The 17,952-nt window shown below is 43.5% G+C and overlaps 1 protein-coding gene across 2 annotated transcripts in view; it reads right to left on the minus strand.

The window, feature by feature from the left end:
- The window catches only part of LOC139534403 (adipose-secreted signaling protein-like), a 30,682-nt gene continuing 12,730 nt past the window's right edge, over positions 1–17,952 (minus strand). The window contains exons 1-6 of one of the 2 annotated variants that reach the window (XM_071333530.1): positions 16,252–16,343; positions 11,977–12,064; positions 8,860–9,014; positions 7,515–7,653; positions 6,694–6,819; positions 1–1,659 (exon numbers count right to left, since the gene is read on the minus strand). In XM_071333530.1, coding sequence (XP_071189631.1) covers positions 1,559–1,659; positions 6,694–6,819; positions 7,515–7,653; positions 8,860–9,014; positions 11,977–11,995 — 540 coding nt within the window. In that variant the 5' untranslated portion in view covers positions 11,996–12,064; positions 16,252–16,343 and the 3' untranslated portion in view covers positions 1–1,558. Of the gene's footprint in view, positions 1,660–6,693; positions 6,820–7,514; positions 7,654–8,859; positions 9,015–11,976; positions 12,065–16,251; positions 16,344–17,952 lie in introns of those variants that run through there. The other variant, XM_071333529.1, reaches the window with a different exon arrangement.

Here is a 17,952-nt window from a genome sequence, read left to right on the forward strand (position 1 = left end):
TTATTTTTTTTAAATACATTAACTTTATTCTTTCATGGCATAACAAAATAAGAGCGATCACAACAACAAACATCTATAAGGGAACATGTATTGTGTAGTGTATTGACTGACAAAATGCTACACCCCTCCTAGTACAGTAATCCCTCATTACAGTAACCTAAAAACCAGGGTTGGGGTCAATTCTGGAAGTACAATGAAATTCCAATTCTTTTAAACGCTTTTGAATTAGAAATGTGGAATTTGGTTTACTCTCTGAATTGACCCAACCCTGCTAAGAACAGACATGATGCCTATCACAATGTGGGTGGAGAATATTATTTTGATCAGTCTGACTGCATGAACAATAGTGCCCCCTCTTTTTCTACTCTTAACCTGTCGATGGGACAAGATCGGATGGTATCCAAACTGAATCCACGATCCGTTTCACTATCGTTTGAAGCTTGGCAGGGTTAGGGTCAATTCAGAAAGCAAACCAAATTCCAATTCCGAATGATCCACATTGAAAAGCATGGAAGACAATTGGAACTCCAGTGTACTTCGTGAATTGATTGGAATTTAAATGAAATTGACCTCAAACTGGGAGCGTGGATTTAGTATGGACACCCGATAACAAGGGATAACTTCAAGACATTACAGAGCCTATTATACACAAATATAAAAACAATTAAGGGCGAACACATTTAACACATGTAGATTGTCTGATTTGATAAAGAAAACAGGTTTAATTCCACTTAGCTATGTGAAATACAGAGATTGATTGTACTAGATATTCTTAATTGATGGGAATATTCATTTACAGTGACTAACCATTGACAGTAAACAGTGACTAACTATACTTCTTACAAAGAGATTAGTTTGCAACAAGAGTATGAGTGCTCAGAGAGAACGGTGAGGGGTTTGGGGGAGGGAGGGCAGGTTAGTGATTGGTAGATGGATTATTTTGTAAAATTTTTATTTCATTTATTTAACCTTTATTTAACTAGGCAAGGGATAGAAGGCAGTTGTTGATGGTAAAAGCTGTACAGCAACATAGGCACTTGCAATTGATTCATAGCGTATAATTATTATTATGAACTTAAAATAAGTAATTTTCAAGCCCTCCATGTCAGATGGGAGGGATACATTTAGTGGTCTTTGTCGACCCCTATGGGTACTGTTAAAGCCAGGCTGGGTGAAATGGGCTGAATTGTTTACGTGAGCTTTGCTGCCCCCTATAGGTTTACTCAGAAAACATATTCAACAACATAGGGGCACGCAGTGGAAAGGCATGGGCAGTTGGATGACGTATATCATTGCAGTACTAATGACAATAAAAAAATAGTACCTGTTTCAATGCATTTCAGATGCATTAACTAACTATACTGGAGGTATGCTCAACAGAGATCTGATCACATTAGCCTTGCTTTAAAAAAAGAACCACTGTCTATTTCTTAATTTCATCCTCCTTTTGGACCAAAACATCTTGAATGGTCAGGGATAGTTTGGAGTGGATGATGAATTCCAATATATGTGGCACTGTCTTTTTGTTTGAATGTGTGTGTGTGTTGCATTGCCTGGTCTAGTCAAATCCTTGCCAGTCACTCTGTTCAGAGTCATACTCCAGCTCCACTCCCACACAACGCACTCCTTCCAACAACATGGGTGTACCATGGTGACGGTCTGGAAAACAGAGAGAGAGAGAAAACAGAGAAAATAAAAAAAAGGTGAGAGAAAGAAAGAGAAAATACCATTAGGTTATTTCTCAGAAATGGTTTAGTCTACAACATCAGACCAGTGCCAGTCCTCTATTACAGTGTGTGCTAGTAAAGTAGAGTGAGAGAGAGGGTCAGTAAAGGCCAAAAGGATTTAAGCTGTGCGATCTGTTTCCCGGCCCCTTCACAAACGCTTTCACACACACACACACAACATCCCCTTCCCTCCTCTGCCTGCCTGCCTACAGATGTAGGTACAGAGCGGGGAGGTGAACATGAACGTCCCAAATCACACCCTATTCCCTATGTAGTGCAATACTTTCTGGTCAAAAGTAGTACACCAAATAGGTAGTAGGGTGCCATTTGTGACACTGCATGTGAACACGAACGCTCCCATCTACCCATCTAACAAGCTCCCCATTTATGTGTGATTCACTTCGTTTTACTCAATTTACCACATTATTGAAGTCGTCAGTGATGCTTAACCCATGCTGTTCAGACTCACCAGGAGGTGGCAACAGCACACTACTACATAATTGTTCTCAACCTATTATTAAAAAACGAATTGTTAAGGAGCAGTATCAGACTCCTAGGCGCTAGACTGTTACTCAATTCAACAACACTACACCATTGCCGTGCCTTGTTTGGGAAGACAATGACTCGTTGGCTACAGTAAAACTAGACGGACACTCAGAAATAACTGACACATTTCGGTTGAATGCGTTCAGTTGTTCAACTGACTACGTATCCCCTTTCCCTTTCTTATTTAGAAATGATATTATTAGAGAAAGAAGGGAGGTGGTTTTCAGCACTTGTGTACACAGTAAATTATGAGGGTTCACTGTACAGCGTGGTTCTCAAACCTCTCCTCAGGGGCCGCAGACATTTCCCAATTTAATTGTATCCTTGAACTAGCTTAAGTAATTCACCTGTTCAAGGGCTTGATGATTAGTTGACAAGTTAAATCAGTTGGATTAGATCTGGAATAGTTCAAATACATAGAACAGCTGTGTGTCCCAGAGGAGAGGTTTGAGAACCACTACCTCCACAGAGCACACAGCATGATAGATACAACACAAGTACTCATTTTTAGGACGGACAGATGGTTTGTAATCGTTCCAAGATGGCGTAGCAGTCGGCCGTGTGTTGTGTTTGTCTTTGTCTTATCCCGTGTAAATAGCATTTTTTTCTTTCTTATCGTATACATTTTAATCTAATTTTTTATCTACGAACTAAATATACTTTCCTGCAACCCGCCTCACTCAATTTGGTACAGATCTGATATTTTTTATTCCTTATAACTGGAACCTCCATCAGGAGCTAGCCAGCTAACTAGCTACCAGTCTTTGTTAGCCACAGCTAGCAGTCTTCACCTTTTAGCTCAGACACCGCCAGAGCATATCGGACAGGTTCTCCCTACCACATCACCGGATTCCTGCCACTCTGGATCATTACACCGGATCATCGCAGCTAGCTAGCTGCTACCGAGTGGCTACTGTTAGCTAACGCCTCTGTCCCGAAGCAAGCACCAGTTAGCCTTGAGCTAGCCATGAGCTAGGCCCATTTCCCAGCTAATTCTAGGGCTACAATACCTCTTTTGCCAATTGGCTTGGACCCTTTGTTTCTGGACCCCTTAGCTTTCTAAGCGTTGTGTCTCCCACTCGCCTAGCCTAGTACTGACTACTGAACGGCTCACTGACTCACCTATTGCTGTTCTTTGGACCCTATGATCACTCGGCTACACAGCTGATGCCCCCTGGACTGTTTCAATAACACGGTACCTCATTTTGTTTATCTGTCGGCCCCAGCCTCGAACTCAGGTCCTGTATGTACCTAACTGACCCGCTCTGCCCATTCATCACCATTTACCCGTTGTTGTCTTAGCTCTCCCGATCAACACCTGTGACCGCTTTATGCCTCTTTCTAATGTCAATATGCCTCGTCTAGTCCATATTGTGTTATTTCACTATAGAGCCCTCAGTCCCACTCAACTTGCCTTAGATAGCTCTTTTGTCCCAAATCCGTAAACACAGGTACCCTCATAGATATCATCCTGACCAACCTACCCTCTAAATACACCTCTGCTGTCTTCAACCAGGATCTCAGCGATCACTGCCTCATTGCCTGCGTCCGTAATGGGTCCGCAGTCAAACGACCACCCCTCATCACTGTCAAATCCTCCCTAAAACACTTCAGCGAGCAGGCCTTTCTAATCAACCTGGCCCGGTATCCTGGAAGGATATTGACCTCATCCCGTCATTAGACGATGCCTGGTAATTCTTTAAAAGTGCTTTCCTCACCATCTTAAATAAGCATGCCCCATTCAAAAAACATAGAACAGATATAGCCCTTGGTTCACTCCAGACTTGACTGCCCTTGACCAGCAAAAAAATATGTTATGGCATACTGCATTAGCATCGAATATCCCCCAAAATATGCAATTTTTATGGGAAGTCAGGAACCAATATACACTGTCAGGAAAGCAAAGGGCTAGTTTTTTCAAACAGAAATTTGCATCCTGTAGCACAAATTCCCAAAAGTTTTGGGACACTAAAGTCCATGGAGAATAAGAGCACCTCCTCCCAGCTGCCCACTGCACTGAGGCTAGGAAACACTGTCACCACCGATAAATCGACGATAATCGAGAATTTCAATAAGCATTTTTCTACGGCTGGCTTTCCACCTGGCTACCCCTACCCCGGCCAACAGCTCTGCACCCCCCGCAGCAACTTGCCCAAGCCCCCCCCCCCCCCCCCCCGCGCTTCTCCTTCACCAAAATCCAGATAGCTGATGTTCTGAAAGAGCTGCGAAATCTGGACCCCTACAAATCAGCTGGGCTAGGCAATCTGGACCCTCTCTTTCTAAATCAATCAACCCTCGATCAACCCTCTCTTTCTAAAATTATCTGCCGCAATTGTTGCAACCCCTATTACTGGCCTGTTCAACCTCTCTTTCGTATCGTCTGAGATCCCTAAAGATTGGAAAGCTGACGCAGTCATCCCCCTCTTCAAAGGGGGAGACAATCTATACCCATCCTGCCTTTCTAAAGTATTTGAAAGCCAAGTTAAACAGATCACCGACCACTTCGAATCCCACCGTACCTTCTCCGCTATGCAATCTGGTTTCCGAGCTGGTCACGGATGCACCTCAGCCACGCTCAAGGTCCTAAGCGATATCATAACCGCCATTGATAAAAGACAGTACTGTGTAGCCGTCTTCATCGACCTGGCCAAGGCTTTCGACTCTGTCAATCACCGCATTCTCATCGGCAGACTCAACAGCCTTGGTTTCTCAAATGACTGCCTCGCCTGGTTCTCCAACTACTTCTCATATAGAGTTCAGTGTGACCAAATCAGAGTGCCTGTTGTCCGGACCTCTGGCAGTCTCTATGGGGTGCCACAAGGTTCAATTCTCGGGCCGACTCTTTTCTCTGTATATATCAATGATGTTGCTCTTGCTGCTGGTGATTCTCTGATCCACCTCTACACAGACGACATCATTCTGTATACTTCTGGCCCTTCTTTGGACACTGTTAATAAACCTCCAGACGAGCCTCAATGCCATACAACTCTCCTTCCATGGCCTCCAACTGCTCTTAAATGCTAGTAAAACTAAATGCATGCTTTTCAACCAATCGCTGCACGCACCCACCCGCCTGACTTGCATCACTACTCTGGAAGGTTATGACTTAGAATATGTGGACAACTACAAATACCTTGGTGTCTGGTTAGACTGTAAACTCTCCTTCCAGACTCACATTAAGCATCTCCAATCCAAAATTAAATCTAGAATCGGCTTCCTATTTCGCAACAAAGCCTCCTTCACTCATGCTGCTAAACATACCCTCGTAAAACTGACCATCCTACCGGTCCTTGACTTCGGCGATGTCATTTACAAAATAGCCTCCAACACTCTACTCAGCAAATTAGATGTAGTCTATCAATGTTCCATCGGTTTTGTCAGCAAAGCCTCATATACTACCCACCACTGCGACCTGTATCCTCTCGTTGGCTGGCTCTCGCTTCATATTCGTCGCTAAACCCACTGGCTCCAGGTCATCTATAAGTCTTTGCTTGGTAAAGCCCCGCCTTATCTCAGCTCACTGGTCACCATAGCAACACCCACTGAAGAAAAAAAATCACTGAAGCTGGAGACTTATATCTCCCTCTCCAACTTTAAGCATCAGCTGTCAGAGCAGCTTACCGATCACTGCACCTGTACACAGCCCATATATAAATTACCCACCCACCCAACTACCTCATCCCCACTTTGTTATTTATTTTTGCTCTTTTGCACCCCAGTATCTCTACTTGCACATCATCATCTGCACATCTATCGCTCCAGTGTTAATACTAAATTGTAATTATTTCGCCACTATGGCCTATTTATTGCCTTACCTCCCTAATCTTAATACATTTGCACACACTGTATATTGATTTTCCTATTGTGTTATTGACTGTACGTTTGTTTATCCCATGTGTAACGCTGTGTTGTTGTTTTTGTCGCACTGCTTTGCTTTATCTTGGCCAGGTCGCAGTTGTAAATGAGAACTTGTTCTCAATCTGGCCTACCTGGTTAAATAAAGGTGAAATAAAAATAAATTTAAAAAAAGTGGTGACTACAAGTTTTAGTTGCATGAAAAGTGTGCAGGTGATCAGATCTCACAACGCCTGGAGAAGTGTTGAACATCTCTCAGGAACCACACTGACATGATACAGAAATCTTCTGGGATCTAGACATGCTCACATCTCAAAGTACTGCTATATCATTTTGGTTGCTAAACACTTCTCCAGGCATTGCGAGATCTCCTGCACAGCGTGACTGCAATAAAGACGACTTGGAACAAATTGGTTTTGTTATCACGGCTGTGACTGTAGACTTACCTGCTGCGGGGTGAAGTTTCCCCTTGGTACAGATCTAGGATCAGGTTATCCTTCCTCAATCCCAATCTTAACCATGAGTGGGAAAAAACAGTCTAGGGACAACTTCCCCCTACACTTACCCATGACGCGGGCTTGAACCTTGACCCCCACACAGACTTCCGCCTGGCTCTCACTGACCAGCATCACCTCCTCACATAGCACCCCCTCCTGATGGGCCATGTACTCACACGTCACTCTCAGACCACCTGGGGAGGGGGGGAAGAGGGGAGAGAGAAAGATACTTGTTATGACTGCAATAATTGTATTGTTTGTTTACTTTTCCCTCTATCTTTTTTTCTGTATTTCTCACTTCTTACTTCTTATTGTTGTTTCTCTTGAATGGGTAGAGTGGACAGAGATGCCAGACTCACAGGGCCAGGGGAGCGAAATGTCAACCAGAGTGGAAAAACTCTGGGGTCAAGCACATTAACGCAGCTGGCCAACACTACAAATAACGCACACACACACACACGAAGGTAGAAGGTTATGGTATCCCAGCAGATGGTGGAATGGAACGACGAACTAAAGTCAACGCTAGAACAAACTACTGTAGTGAGTGGGTGGTAATAAAAACCCTCATTACGAACTACAGAAACCCCCTGGGGGAGGTTAGCAATTTTTCACTGTTTCCTGTACATATTAGATGTCCAGCTAATATAAAGAATGACTGATATGAAGGTCTGGTCAACTGGAGACTGGACAAAGATCAGTGGATTTCAAAAGGGTTTGGATTACGTCTGGGTGTAGGGAAAAGGCTGTATCTGGGGGGTGGGCTGACAGCTACGGTAAAACCGAAGCATGGGCTAGTAGGTCGAGGTAGCTGGGGCTGGAGTCTGGGGTTAGATGGACGGGTGGGATAGGGACTAGGGCTGACGCCGGCTTGACCAAGACTCTGACATACCCTCTGCTACAGGAGTGATATTGGTGATGCAGATGTGCTGGTTGGGTACAGGAGCTGGACACACAGCCTGCCCCAGTAACGGAACCTCAGGGAGGTCGAAGACAATCTCATACTTGTGCTGGGTCTTCAGAAAACCAACCTGGGGGAAGAGAGAGAGATGGACGGGAGACAGAAAGAGAGACTAATTCATTCACCATATACACAAATGCCCAGGAAAGGCATTTGAGCAATAAAAGATCAATTAGAGCTACCCTGCAAAGAAGCTTCCGGTTTTGAACATGCAAATCCTTAAGTTTCATCTGATGACAAAAATTGCTACAAAAAGAAACTTGCTTTTCTCTCTCTGATAAACATCCTGTCTGGTTCATGTGATTTCATAAAAATTACACAATGCAATTTAACAACAGCGAGAAAGAGAGAGTGAAGATTATAAAAAAATAAATGGCGAGCAAGCAAAAAAAGCTGCAAGAGAAGAGATAAGGAGGGAGAAAAGAGCAAGCCTGGCTACGGTTGGTCCCCCCCCCCCCCCCCGCGCCCCTTTCCATGGCAACCCCGAGGTTCCTAGTGGGTAGATGACAACTTCAGACACACGGCACATTCAACCCTGCCGTCTGTCTGGTCGATCCCGCTTCCCACACCAGGGCAGTGGAATAAAAGGGCGGTCAGAACAGCACAGTCATACTGCACAAGCCTACTGTTACAGTGCTGCAGAGACTACAGAGGTTCTCTGATCCACTTCAATGCCTGGTTCCACATCTCCTTGTGCTGTATAGCCAACGTGGCAATTTGCAGCACAAACAGATCTGTGACCAGGCTAACGGCTCCTCAGTTAAAAAAATGTGGCTAGCTACTAGCGAAGTGTAGATTAGTTTAGTTTACTAGGGTCCCCCTTAGCTTGTTGCTCACGCAGCAGCTACTCTTCCTAGGGTCCACTAACTATGGAGCCCAGGAAGTGTAGCTGAGTTTCTTGCACAGGTCACATGGTCAGAATAAACTCAGAGACCTAACGTGAACAGTTGATGGTTGGAGGGCTATGGGAGCAGGTAGTAAGGAGAGATCTATCTGGCATAAGTGGAACTGAACCTTAAAAACAGAGACCCGGAAATTAGAAGAGATGAGAGAAAAGCTTGTCTCCTCCCCTTAGTTGTCATACAGGGTCGTAGTTTAAAATGGCAACACTGGCTGTATTGACTTTTACAAGTAAAGAAGGGTGACTGTGGGACCACTAGAGATTTCAAGGGGTATGTTTCAGAGTATCCTAGCTCTCTGGGTGTGCTGTTTATGCCAACTGTTATGGTCATTGTCACGTCAGACATGTTAAAATGTGCTCATCCAAAAAAAACACCTTGACCATGAAGTTCCCATCGGGCTGAGGGATCACCATGACGACAGAGTCGTGGAGCTTCTCGTCAAAGTGGACATGGGAGGGGGTGCCGGCGGCAGCAATAGCGGTGGCCGGCTCTTCTGAGAAACTGACGGCCCCCGCCTTTGCCGCAGAGCCTGAGGAGAGAACAACCACCTCAGTATACATAAACAACAGCGTTGACACACACCTTCAGTCACAGTACTGACACAGTCACACACACTTTTACAGCACACACACACAAAAATCACACACAAATTGCAAGGGCCTCTGGTACAACAGTTCACTATGCAATCTATTTTCTTATTCCTGAGTGTCACAAGTCACAAAAATAAAATGGTTTTCTTTACAAGCGAGAAGAACATGGCAACTTGAACGTTTTGATTGTAAACCCACTTATTTTCTGCCTGTCTGGGGTGCGTGTCATTCTGGTGCCTTCAAATGTCTGGGAAACTCGGATCCCTCTTACACTGAACAAAAATATCAACACATGTAAAGTGTTGGTCCCATGTTTCATTAGCTGAGATAAAATATCCCAGAAATGTTCCCTATGCACAAAAAGCTTCTCAAATTTTGTGCAGAAATTTGTTTACATCCATGTTAGTGAGCATTTATGCTTTACCAAGATAATCCATCCCCCTGACCGCTGTGGCATATCAAGAAGCTGATTAAACAGTATGTGCACTGTGTGCTGGGGACAATAAGAGGCCACTCTAAAATGTGCAGTTTTGTCACAAAACATGGCCACAGATGTCTCAAGGGAGCATACAATTGGCATGCTGACTGCAGTAATGTCCACCAGAGCTGTTGTCAGAGAATGTAGTGTTCATTTCTCTACCATAAGCCACCTCCAACGTCATTTTAGAGAATTTGGCAGTACGTCCAACCGGCCTCACAACCGCAGACCATGTGTATGGCATCGTGTGGGCGAGCGGTTTGCTGATGTCAACGTTGTGAACAGAGTGCCCCATGGTAGCAGTAGGGTTACGGTATGGGCAGGCATAAACTATGTACAACGGACACAATGGCATTTTATCGATGGCAATTTGAATACGCAGAGATAACATGACGAGATTCTATGGCCCATTGTCGTGCCATTCATCCGCCGCCATCACCTCATGTTTCATGATAATGCACAGCCCCATGTCGCAAGGATCTGTACACAATTCCTGGAAGACGAAAATGGCCTGCATTCTCACCAGAGCAAAATTATGGTAACTTCCCAAAGTTCCCCGGTTTTTCAGAAATCCTGGTTGGAGGATTCCCGGAAATCCTGCTTATACTCTAGTGATTCCAATCTTCCCATTTCTGGAAAACCGGGGAATTTGGGGAAAGTTGCAGTACAGAAGAACAACAGAACTGTTATGGAAGTGTGATGTATAACTCTTGCGACGCCCCAATCATCTCTCCTTCCTCCCAAAGTGTACACTTGTTCCCTTCACTGATTTGAAAGGTTGAAACTCCCTCTACCCCATGCCTCAACCAACCCAATGCTACAAGATTCGTGGGAGGTAATGAATGTGTACACTTCAGGAGAAAGGAGAAATTATTGGAACGCACCCTCTGAGTAGCTCTGTGTCCACTCCAGTATGAAGCCTAGCTAATAGGATACACTAAATTTGTGGATTCAGACAATGCTAAGAGATCCACAGCCCTTTAAACAAGACCGTTTGGTTAATCCACATTCTCTGGACACAAGCCCAGACAGTACTTTGGAGCATTTAAGTGAGCCTGCCTTGGGACTATTCCATTGCACCAGCCAATGTTCTTCCAGGACTCACTCTCTCTCTCCCGCCCTCCATTCTACATCCCAGACACATAAAAAATACATTGAGGTGAAACCAAATAGAAAGTCTCTCATTCAGTCTGTAGCTTAAATGAATCAAAGTGAGGACAAAGACCCAGGGAGAGATGAGCTCTTTGTGTGCAGAAACAAAGACCCAATCTCCTCGGGGAGGGTGGTATTAATGACAGTGACCTGTCTCCCAAGCTGGTGTTCTCTTGCTGTGCTTCTATGAGGTTCCCTGAACAATTCCAGCTTATCTGTCATGTGCATCATATTCATTCACACTGTCGCTCACACAGACACACTTCAGGCTTAATTCAATCAAGTCCACATTGTGGTTTGCCCACAACTAGACTAACTGGATAATTGTAGTTCTCAGAATAAAGACGTAGTATGTGTGCATTGTAAACAAAGATATTGCATGCGTAAACATCGCCATGTAGGGTTTGGATTGAATTCCAGCCACTGTCTCCCAGGTCTTATTCTCTTGTCTCATGTTGCCTGTATCCTTCCTGATGATCACTTCTTTAAATGACACACTTACTAAGTATTTGTATACTGTAGTGCTGTTATAACATAGGGGAGGGTGAGAGGGAAAGAGGGGGGCAGAGGGAGAGAAATAAAGAGGGGGAGAGCCTTTACCATCTCCATGCCAATACCTCCTGTGTTGCTGCCACAAAGCCCCCGAAATAACAAACAAAAAACTATTACAGGTTTGAGTACCGTGTGCTGTTCGATCAGTGAAAAAAACTGATTTTGGGGGGCTTTATTTTGATAGCAAACTTAAGAGCAGTGATGGAGCCCTTGGAAACTGGGCCCATAGGCGTCTAGTCAGAAGTAGCGCACTATCCCAACGCCGGTCTTCGAGTACCCAAAACAGCGCACACAGAGTACCCCAAACAGCGCACACTTCTGTTGTAACCCCAGGCAAAAACACCTGATTCAGCTTGTCAAGGGCTTGATGATTAGTTGACAAGTAGAATCAGGTGAGCTTGACTGGGGCCACACCACAAATATGTACTGTTACTTGAGGACCGGCGTTGGGAAACACCGATCTAGGCAATAGGGTACCATTTCGAAAACAGACAGTATAAGGGAGACTGATGGGAGCCTGATCCAGATGTCGACAATGTCTGCCAACCCGAGGAAGAATAAAGAAACGTAGTAAAGGATTTAGGCTAAGGTTAAGGTTCACTCAGCTGCACCATGTTTTGAATTTGAACACACTTTTGAAATACCAATTCTTGCAATGAACACCACATAATAGGGAAAACACACAAATCTCAGAGCAACAAAACAAGGACGATACTTACTCTTCCTAGCAGTAGCCATGCCAGGGTCAATCCTACACAGAATCCACCCGTCACAGCCTGGTCATCTCTATGGCCCAGCCTCAAAACCCTGAGAGAGAGAGACAGACAGAGAAAGAGGATAAAGGACAGGATTATGAAGAAGTATGAAAGCTGCCTCCCAAGTGGTGCAGTGGTCTAAGGCCACTAGAGAACCTGGTTCGAGTCCAGACTCTGTTGCAGCCAGCCGTGACCGGGAGACCCATAGGGCGGCGCATAATTGGCCCAGTGTTGTCCAGGTTAGGGGAGGGTTTGGCCGGCAGTGATGTTCTTGTTCCATCGCGCACTAGCGACTGCTGTGGCCGGCCGGGCGCAATGCATGCTGACACGGTCGCCAGGTGTACGGTGTTTCCTCCGACACATTGGTACGGCTGGCTTCCGGGTTAAGCGAGCAGTGTGTCAAGAAGCAGCGCGGCGTGGCTGTTTTTCGGAGGACGCACGGCTCTCGACCTTCGCCTCTCCCGAGTCATTACGGGAGTTGCAGCGATGGGACAAGACTGTAACTACCAATTGGATACCACGAATTTGGGGAGAAATACATAAAATAAAATGTAAATCCATAGTTGCTACATCCATTTTGGACGTATTAATGATATATACCCATTGATTCTTGAAGAATATAACTTAAAAATGCCTCATAAGCATAATAAACTGTCGTACCCCATCAGAACCCCAAACTTGTGCTTGTTTTACACCAATGGTGTTCAAACAATGTAAATGTAAAACAAACACTGTATAGCCGCAAAACGAGGGCCGGGACAATGCCAGTATCGCGGCAAGGAAACAAAACACAAAGCGGATTGAACTTTAAACAGCCCTAATTTATTTATTTTCCAAGCTATAGCACACAATATTTTTTTTACATACATCATGTTATTAAAGGTCCAAAGAGTTTAGTCTCCTTTGTGTGTGAATTTTGGCATATAAAGAAATATTGCGATAGTACTCAAAACATGGTTAGAACTATAATTTTTATATCGTGGATGGTCACTCCTTGCATCCATAGCTCAGTCTATCAACTTAGAGTGGTCACATTTGTCCAGGCCCATACCTCAGCTTTTTACCAAAACAGAGGTGGGGTGCCGCTTTGTTATTGGTAAGGACTCTAGCTTTAACACAAGTAGGGAGGGCAAGAAAGAAAGAGCTAAAGGAAGAAAGGAAAAAGTGACGTAACAGTAATGAAATCAGGAAATAAATGCTTCTGAAAGACAAGCTAATATTTGCCTTTAATAAATCCCAGCCCCAGGTTACTAATTCTGCAGGTCAAACAACAGCACCCAGCTGTGTGTGCCAGGCTCCATCTCCAAGGGAGAGGAGAGGCTCCTGACTGTGACTTGAATTAAAGAAAAACAACAAACAGTCAAAGAGGATTACATGTAAACCGAGGAGATTCAGATGGTTTATTATTACATTTTCAGGGAAACTTCTCTCACAGGTTTCTGTAAAAGAAAGCACAAAATAATACCCGAACAAAAACCATGGGAGGCAGGCATCTTAAAAGGTTGTCGAAGGACGCAGCACTCTTAGTGATTGAAATTGCGTCAAGTGAGGGTCATAGGGGGGTGCTGACATACTACGAAAATTAACAAGTTGCTCTGACTAACTGTATAACCACCGGCCTGAAAATAACTTAGGTAGGTTGAGGTGACCAATGACTAGTTTGTTTCACCATATTGCGTTTTCCTATTCAGTTGTTTCAGATCAGTCAGTAGCTACAGCAAGAGGTTGCTGTATTGTCCGTTGGGATTAGCCACTATTGGAAGAGTACCATAACAAGATGTGCTCATACAATGCACCTCTAAAAAAAGGAAGCATTGAATAATGGATTGTGTGAGTGATCTACATCGAACATCTTATGCTATGTCTTGTGGCTAAGCTATTTTTATCACGGCAACAGAGGCCTGATACGTTCCAAAATGACTTCTGCACCCTCACAAATTTAACCACGTGAACAGTGAGAAATAGTAACTCTGTTAGAAGTCAAGGGACCAAAAACTGCTGGAGGTTTGAACCAAGTTGTCATTTGGTTCAAAGATCCAGGGAAAGAAACGATTAAACATACTGACACTCCCTCCTTTTTATCCTGCAAAGAAGGAAGAAGCATCCATGAGGGAGGTGATTAAAGAAGAAGTTATTGTTTTCAACCAAATCTAAATTTATGTAAATGTAATGTTATAGAAGGGTTCAGACACCTTTTTTTGTGATTTCACATGAGAAACTTACCGCAAACAGCAAATCCCTTCCTCATCCTCGTTGTATAGTATGGGGGCCCCCGAAAAAACAAAGGCCCAAATACCTCCTTTTAGAAACGGCAAAGCTCTCAGTATAGTGATGCAGGTCTTAAGATGTTGACCACATGAAATTGTGTCCTTACGAATTTTATCTGCAATGTTACATTCCCTTTTGCGCTACTTGAGCCATTTCCCTTATTCAGCTATTCCAGTCTCCGTGTAGCCTGCTGCTACAGGTAACTGCCAAAATAAAGGAAACACCAACATAAAGCTTCTTAATAGTGCGTTGGGCCAGAGCAGCTTCGATGCGCCATGGCATAGATTCTACGAGTGTCTGGAACTCCCTGTGTGGAAGCACCCCATGCTTTCAATATACTTTGTGTCCCATTTACTTAAGTGTTTCCTTTGTTTTGGCAATTACCTGTACACCGGACGGATCGGTATCGCTCGAGTCACAACAAAATAGAATATTACGTTGCAGATAAAGTTCAGAATGACACAGTTTCATGTGTACAATAGCTAAAGACCTGTGTGACAATTTGTTTTTCCTTCATAACAAAACGGAAGATTCTCAACTAGAGGTAACTTAACTTTAGCTAGCCTAGCTGGGCAAGTTAGCTAGCTAGTTAACGTTACAATCCCGTACTGAACTCTGAAAGCCATCAGCTAAATCATATAGCTATCTTTTGGTATACACACAGTCAAACAATTTCACCTACGCCATGGTAGTCACTGCTAGACTGGTAGCTACCATCAGCAGAGTAAACATATTTGTTTGTTCATTCTATCTTTGACTGACGTTAGCTAACGTAAGCTAACGTAAGCTAACTTATGTCACCAAATAAAGAGCGTCTCAATTTGGTAGCCATCTCTTCCACCTTGTCTGGAAAACACTCCGTTACTAAAATTAGAATTGTTGATATAGCTAAATCACTCTCTGTGTGTTGCTAGCAATGATGAATGTGTATAACATTGTCTGTGGTTAGTTGGTTCTCAGAGTCTCAAGCTGGCTAGCAATGTTGCTGCTAATTTAGTGATGCTAGTTAGCTAAACAGCAAGCTGACAATATTGAAATGTCCATGTTAGGTATGCTTAGTCTAAGAGATACAACAACGCACAATTTAACCAACCCACTAATTGTGTATTTTGTTGTAGGTGGTACAGAATCGGATTCCACAAACATGTGCTTCCAACCCCTAGTGCTGCACAAGGTGGAGGTATATTAGCCAAAACATTTACAAGCTGACGGTTATGACAATTTACAGTAAGCACGGAATAAACATGAATTGGGTAGTGTTTGTATTGTTGTGTTATGGGGTTACAGGTGGATAGAGGTAGCCTGAGTGAGGACCACAGAGTACAGAAGCATGAGGGAGCGGACATACCTTGCGGTTATGGAGCACATCAAGATTGTGGGGCAGAAGGGACACGGAAAGGTAGAAAATCAAGACTACAACAGTCATGAAACAATCACCTCATTATTCTCTCTGCAGATGCTCAAAACACAATACAAAGACATGTCTACAAAAATCCCCTGTAAAGGCCTGCTATTGACAAGAATGATCTGTCAAAGTCAATGGGCTGGGGGAGGTTTACAGAGTACTTGAGGATGAGGAAGGGGGTTTTGGTTGTGCTTAGACAGTACATTTGTGTTTTTCTCAATCTCCCATACACAACCATTCATACTGTGTAAGAACTGCCTTCCTAAGACTTTTCACACCTTCTTCAGCCCCCCAGCCCATGCACTTTGTTGACTGCTCTTTATTTTCAAAAGCAGCTCCCAATGTCCCCTCATTGTCCCTAAACCAGCATTTCTTAAAGTATGGGTCGCGGCCCAAAGTGGGTCACGGACCTGTTAATGGTCTCAGACTACATGTATAATTATTTCATTAATTACTGGAATTGATTGGGCCAAGTACAACTGCACTCTCTGTTTAGCAGCGGTGTCCCTGCTCAGTTTGGTAGCTGTGCAAGTGGGCAGGAGATGCCCGTGTGCTTTGCCGTTTACCGGATATTTTTTCTGCCGTTTTCTTGAAGATCACTCCACGACCTACACACTGCAGCAGCGCGATCATCAGCTAGCAAGGCATTGTTGTCATTCTATAACAGGTGAGGATAAGCAGAAGTAACGGATTACCGTCTCTCATAGAAACTTACATCGACAACTCTTTCAAACAATCCCCTTGTACACAGCTAATAGCTAGCTAGCTAACATTAGCCGAAGCAAGCTAGTTAACTATTAATAGTTCAACCATAAGTAACAATACAAAATTAATATGAAAAAATGATCAGGCCTACTGTACGTCTTACTGTAGAAATGATTGTTGAAAACAAGTCTAGGTTGGAACGGTTGTTGTTAAAATATAAGTAATAATTTTTATCCTGACCTGGAATGAACTGATTGAAGCAAGATGCTTTTTGAGGCAAAAACACACAGTTCTGGGCTGCTCATCTACAGCAGGAAGAGGTCTCCTGCCAGACTGAGAAAGCAGTAGATGTTATGATCCATTTTGGCACTACATACAGTAACCAGTCAAAACTGGTGAATGTTGACCTGTTTGAAGGGTCTTACTCACATCGGCGACGGAGAGCATGATCACACAGTCGTCCGGAACAGCTGGTGCTCTCATACATGCTTCAGTGTTGCTTGCCTCGAAGCACGCATATAAGTAATTTAGCTCGCGGATAGGCTCGTGTCACTGGGCAGCTCGCGGCTGGGCTTCCCCTTTGTAGTTCATAATAGTTTGCCAGCCCTGCCAACTCCGACGAGATTCGGACGCCAGTGTAGTAGTATTCAATCTTAGTCCTGTATTGAGGCTTTAGTTGTTTGATGATTCGTCGGATGACATAGCGAGATTTCTTATTAGCGTCCGGTCTACATATGTGTGATGTGATCAATCAGTTTATTCCAGTTCAGAATGAAAATTATTTATTGTATTTTAACAGCAACATTTCCAACCTAGACAGATATGTAATTGTTTTAAATTGGGAAGAATAAACATGAATCGCTATTTATATGGGTATTTCCAGTGGTGTGAAGTACTTAAGTAAAAATACTTGAAAGTACTACTTAAGTCGTGTTTTGGGGTTTCTGTACTTTACTATTTTTGACTACTTTTACTTCACTACATTCCTTAAGAAAATATTGTACTTTTTACTCCATACATTTTCCTTGACACCCAAAAGTACTCGTTACATTTTGAATGCTTAGCAGGAAAGGAAAATAGTCAAATTCACGTACTTATCAACCGAACATCCCTGGTCATCCCTACTGCCTCTGATCTAGTTGGAGTGTGCCCGTGGCTTTCAGTAAATAAAAAAAAAACAAGAAAATGGTGCCACCTGGTTTGCTTAATATAAGGAATTTGAAATGACTTATACTTTTGATACTTAAGTATTATTTTAAAGCAAATACTTTGACTTTTACTCAAGTAGAATTTTACTGGATGACTTTAACTTGTCATGTTCTAAACTCTGCAAAAAAAGAAACGTCCTCTCGCTGTCAACTGCGTTTATTTTCAGAAAACTTAACATGTGTAAATATTTGTCTGAACATAACAAGATTCAACAACTGAGACAAATTGAACAAGTTCAACAGATATGTGACTAACAGAAATGGAATAATGTGTCCCTGAACAAAGGGGGGGTCAAAATCAAAAGTCAGTATCTGGTGTGGCCAACAGGTGCATTAAGTACTGCAGTGCATCTC

Source organism: Salvelinus alpinus, chromosome 11 (assembly GCF_045679555.1).
Source record: "Salvelinus alpinus chromosome 11, SLU_Salpinus.1, whole genome shotgun sequence".
In the NCBI taxonomy this organism is placed as follows: domain Eukaryota; kingdom Metazoa; phylum Chordata; class Actinopteri; order Salmoniformes; family Salmonidae; genus Salvelinus; species Salvelinus alpinus.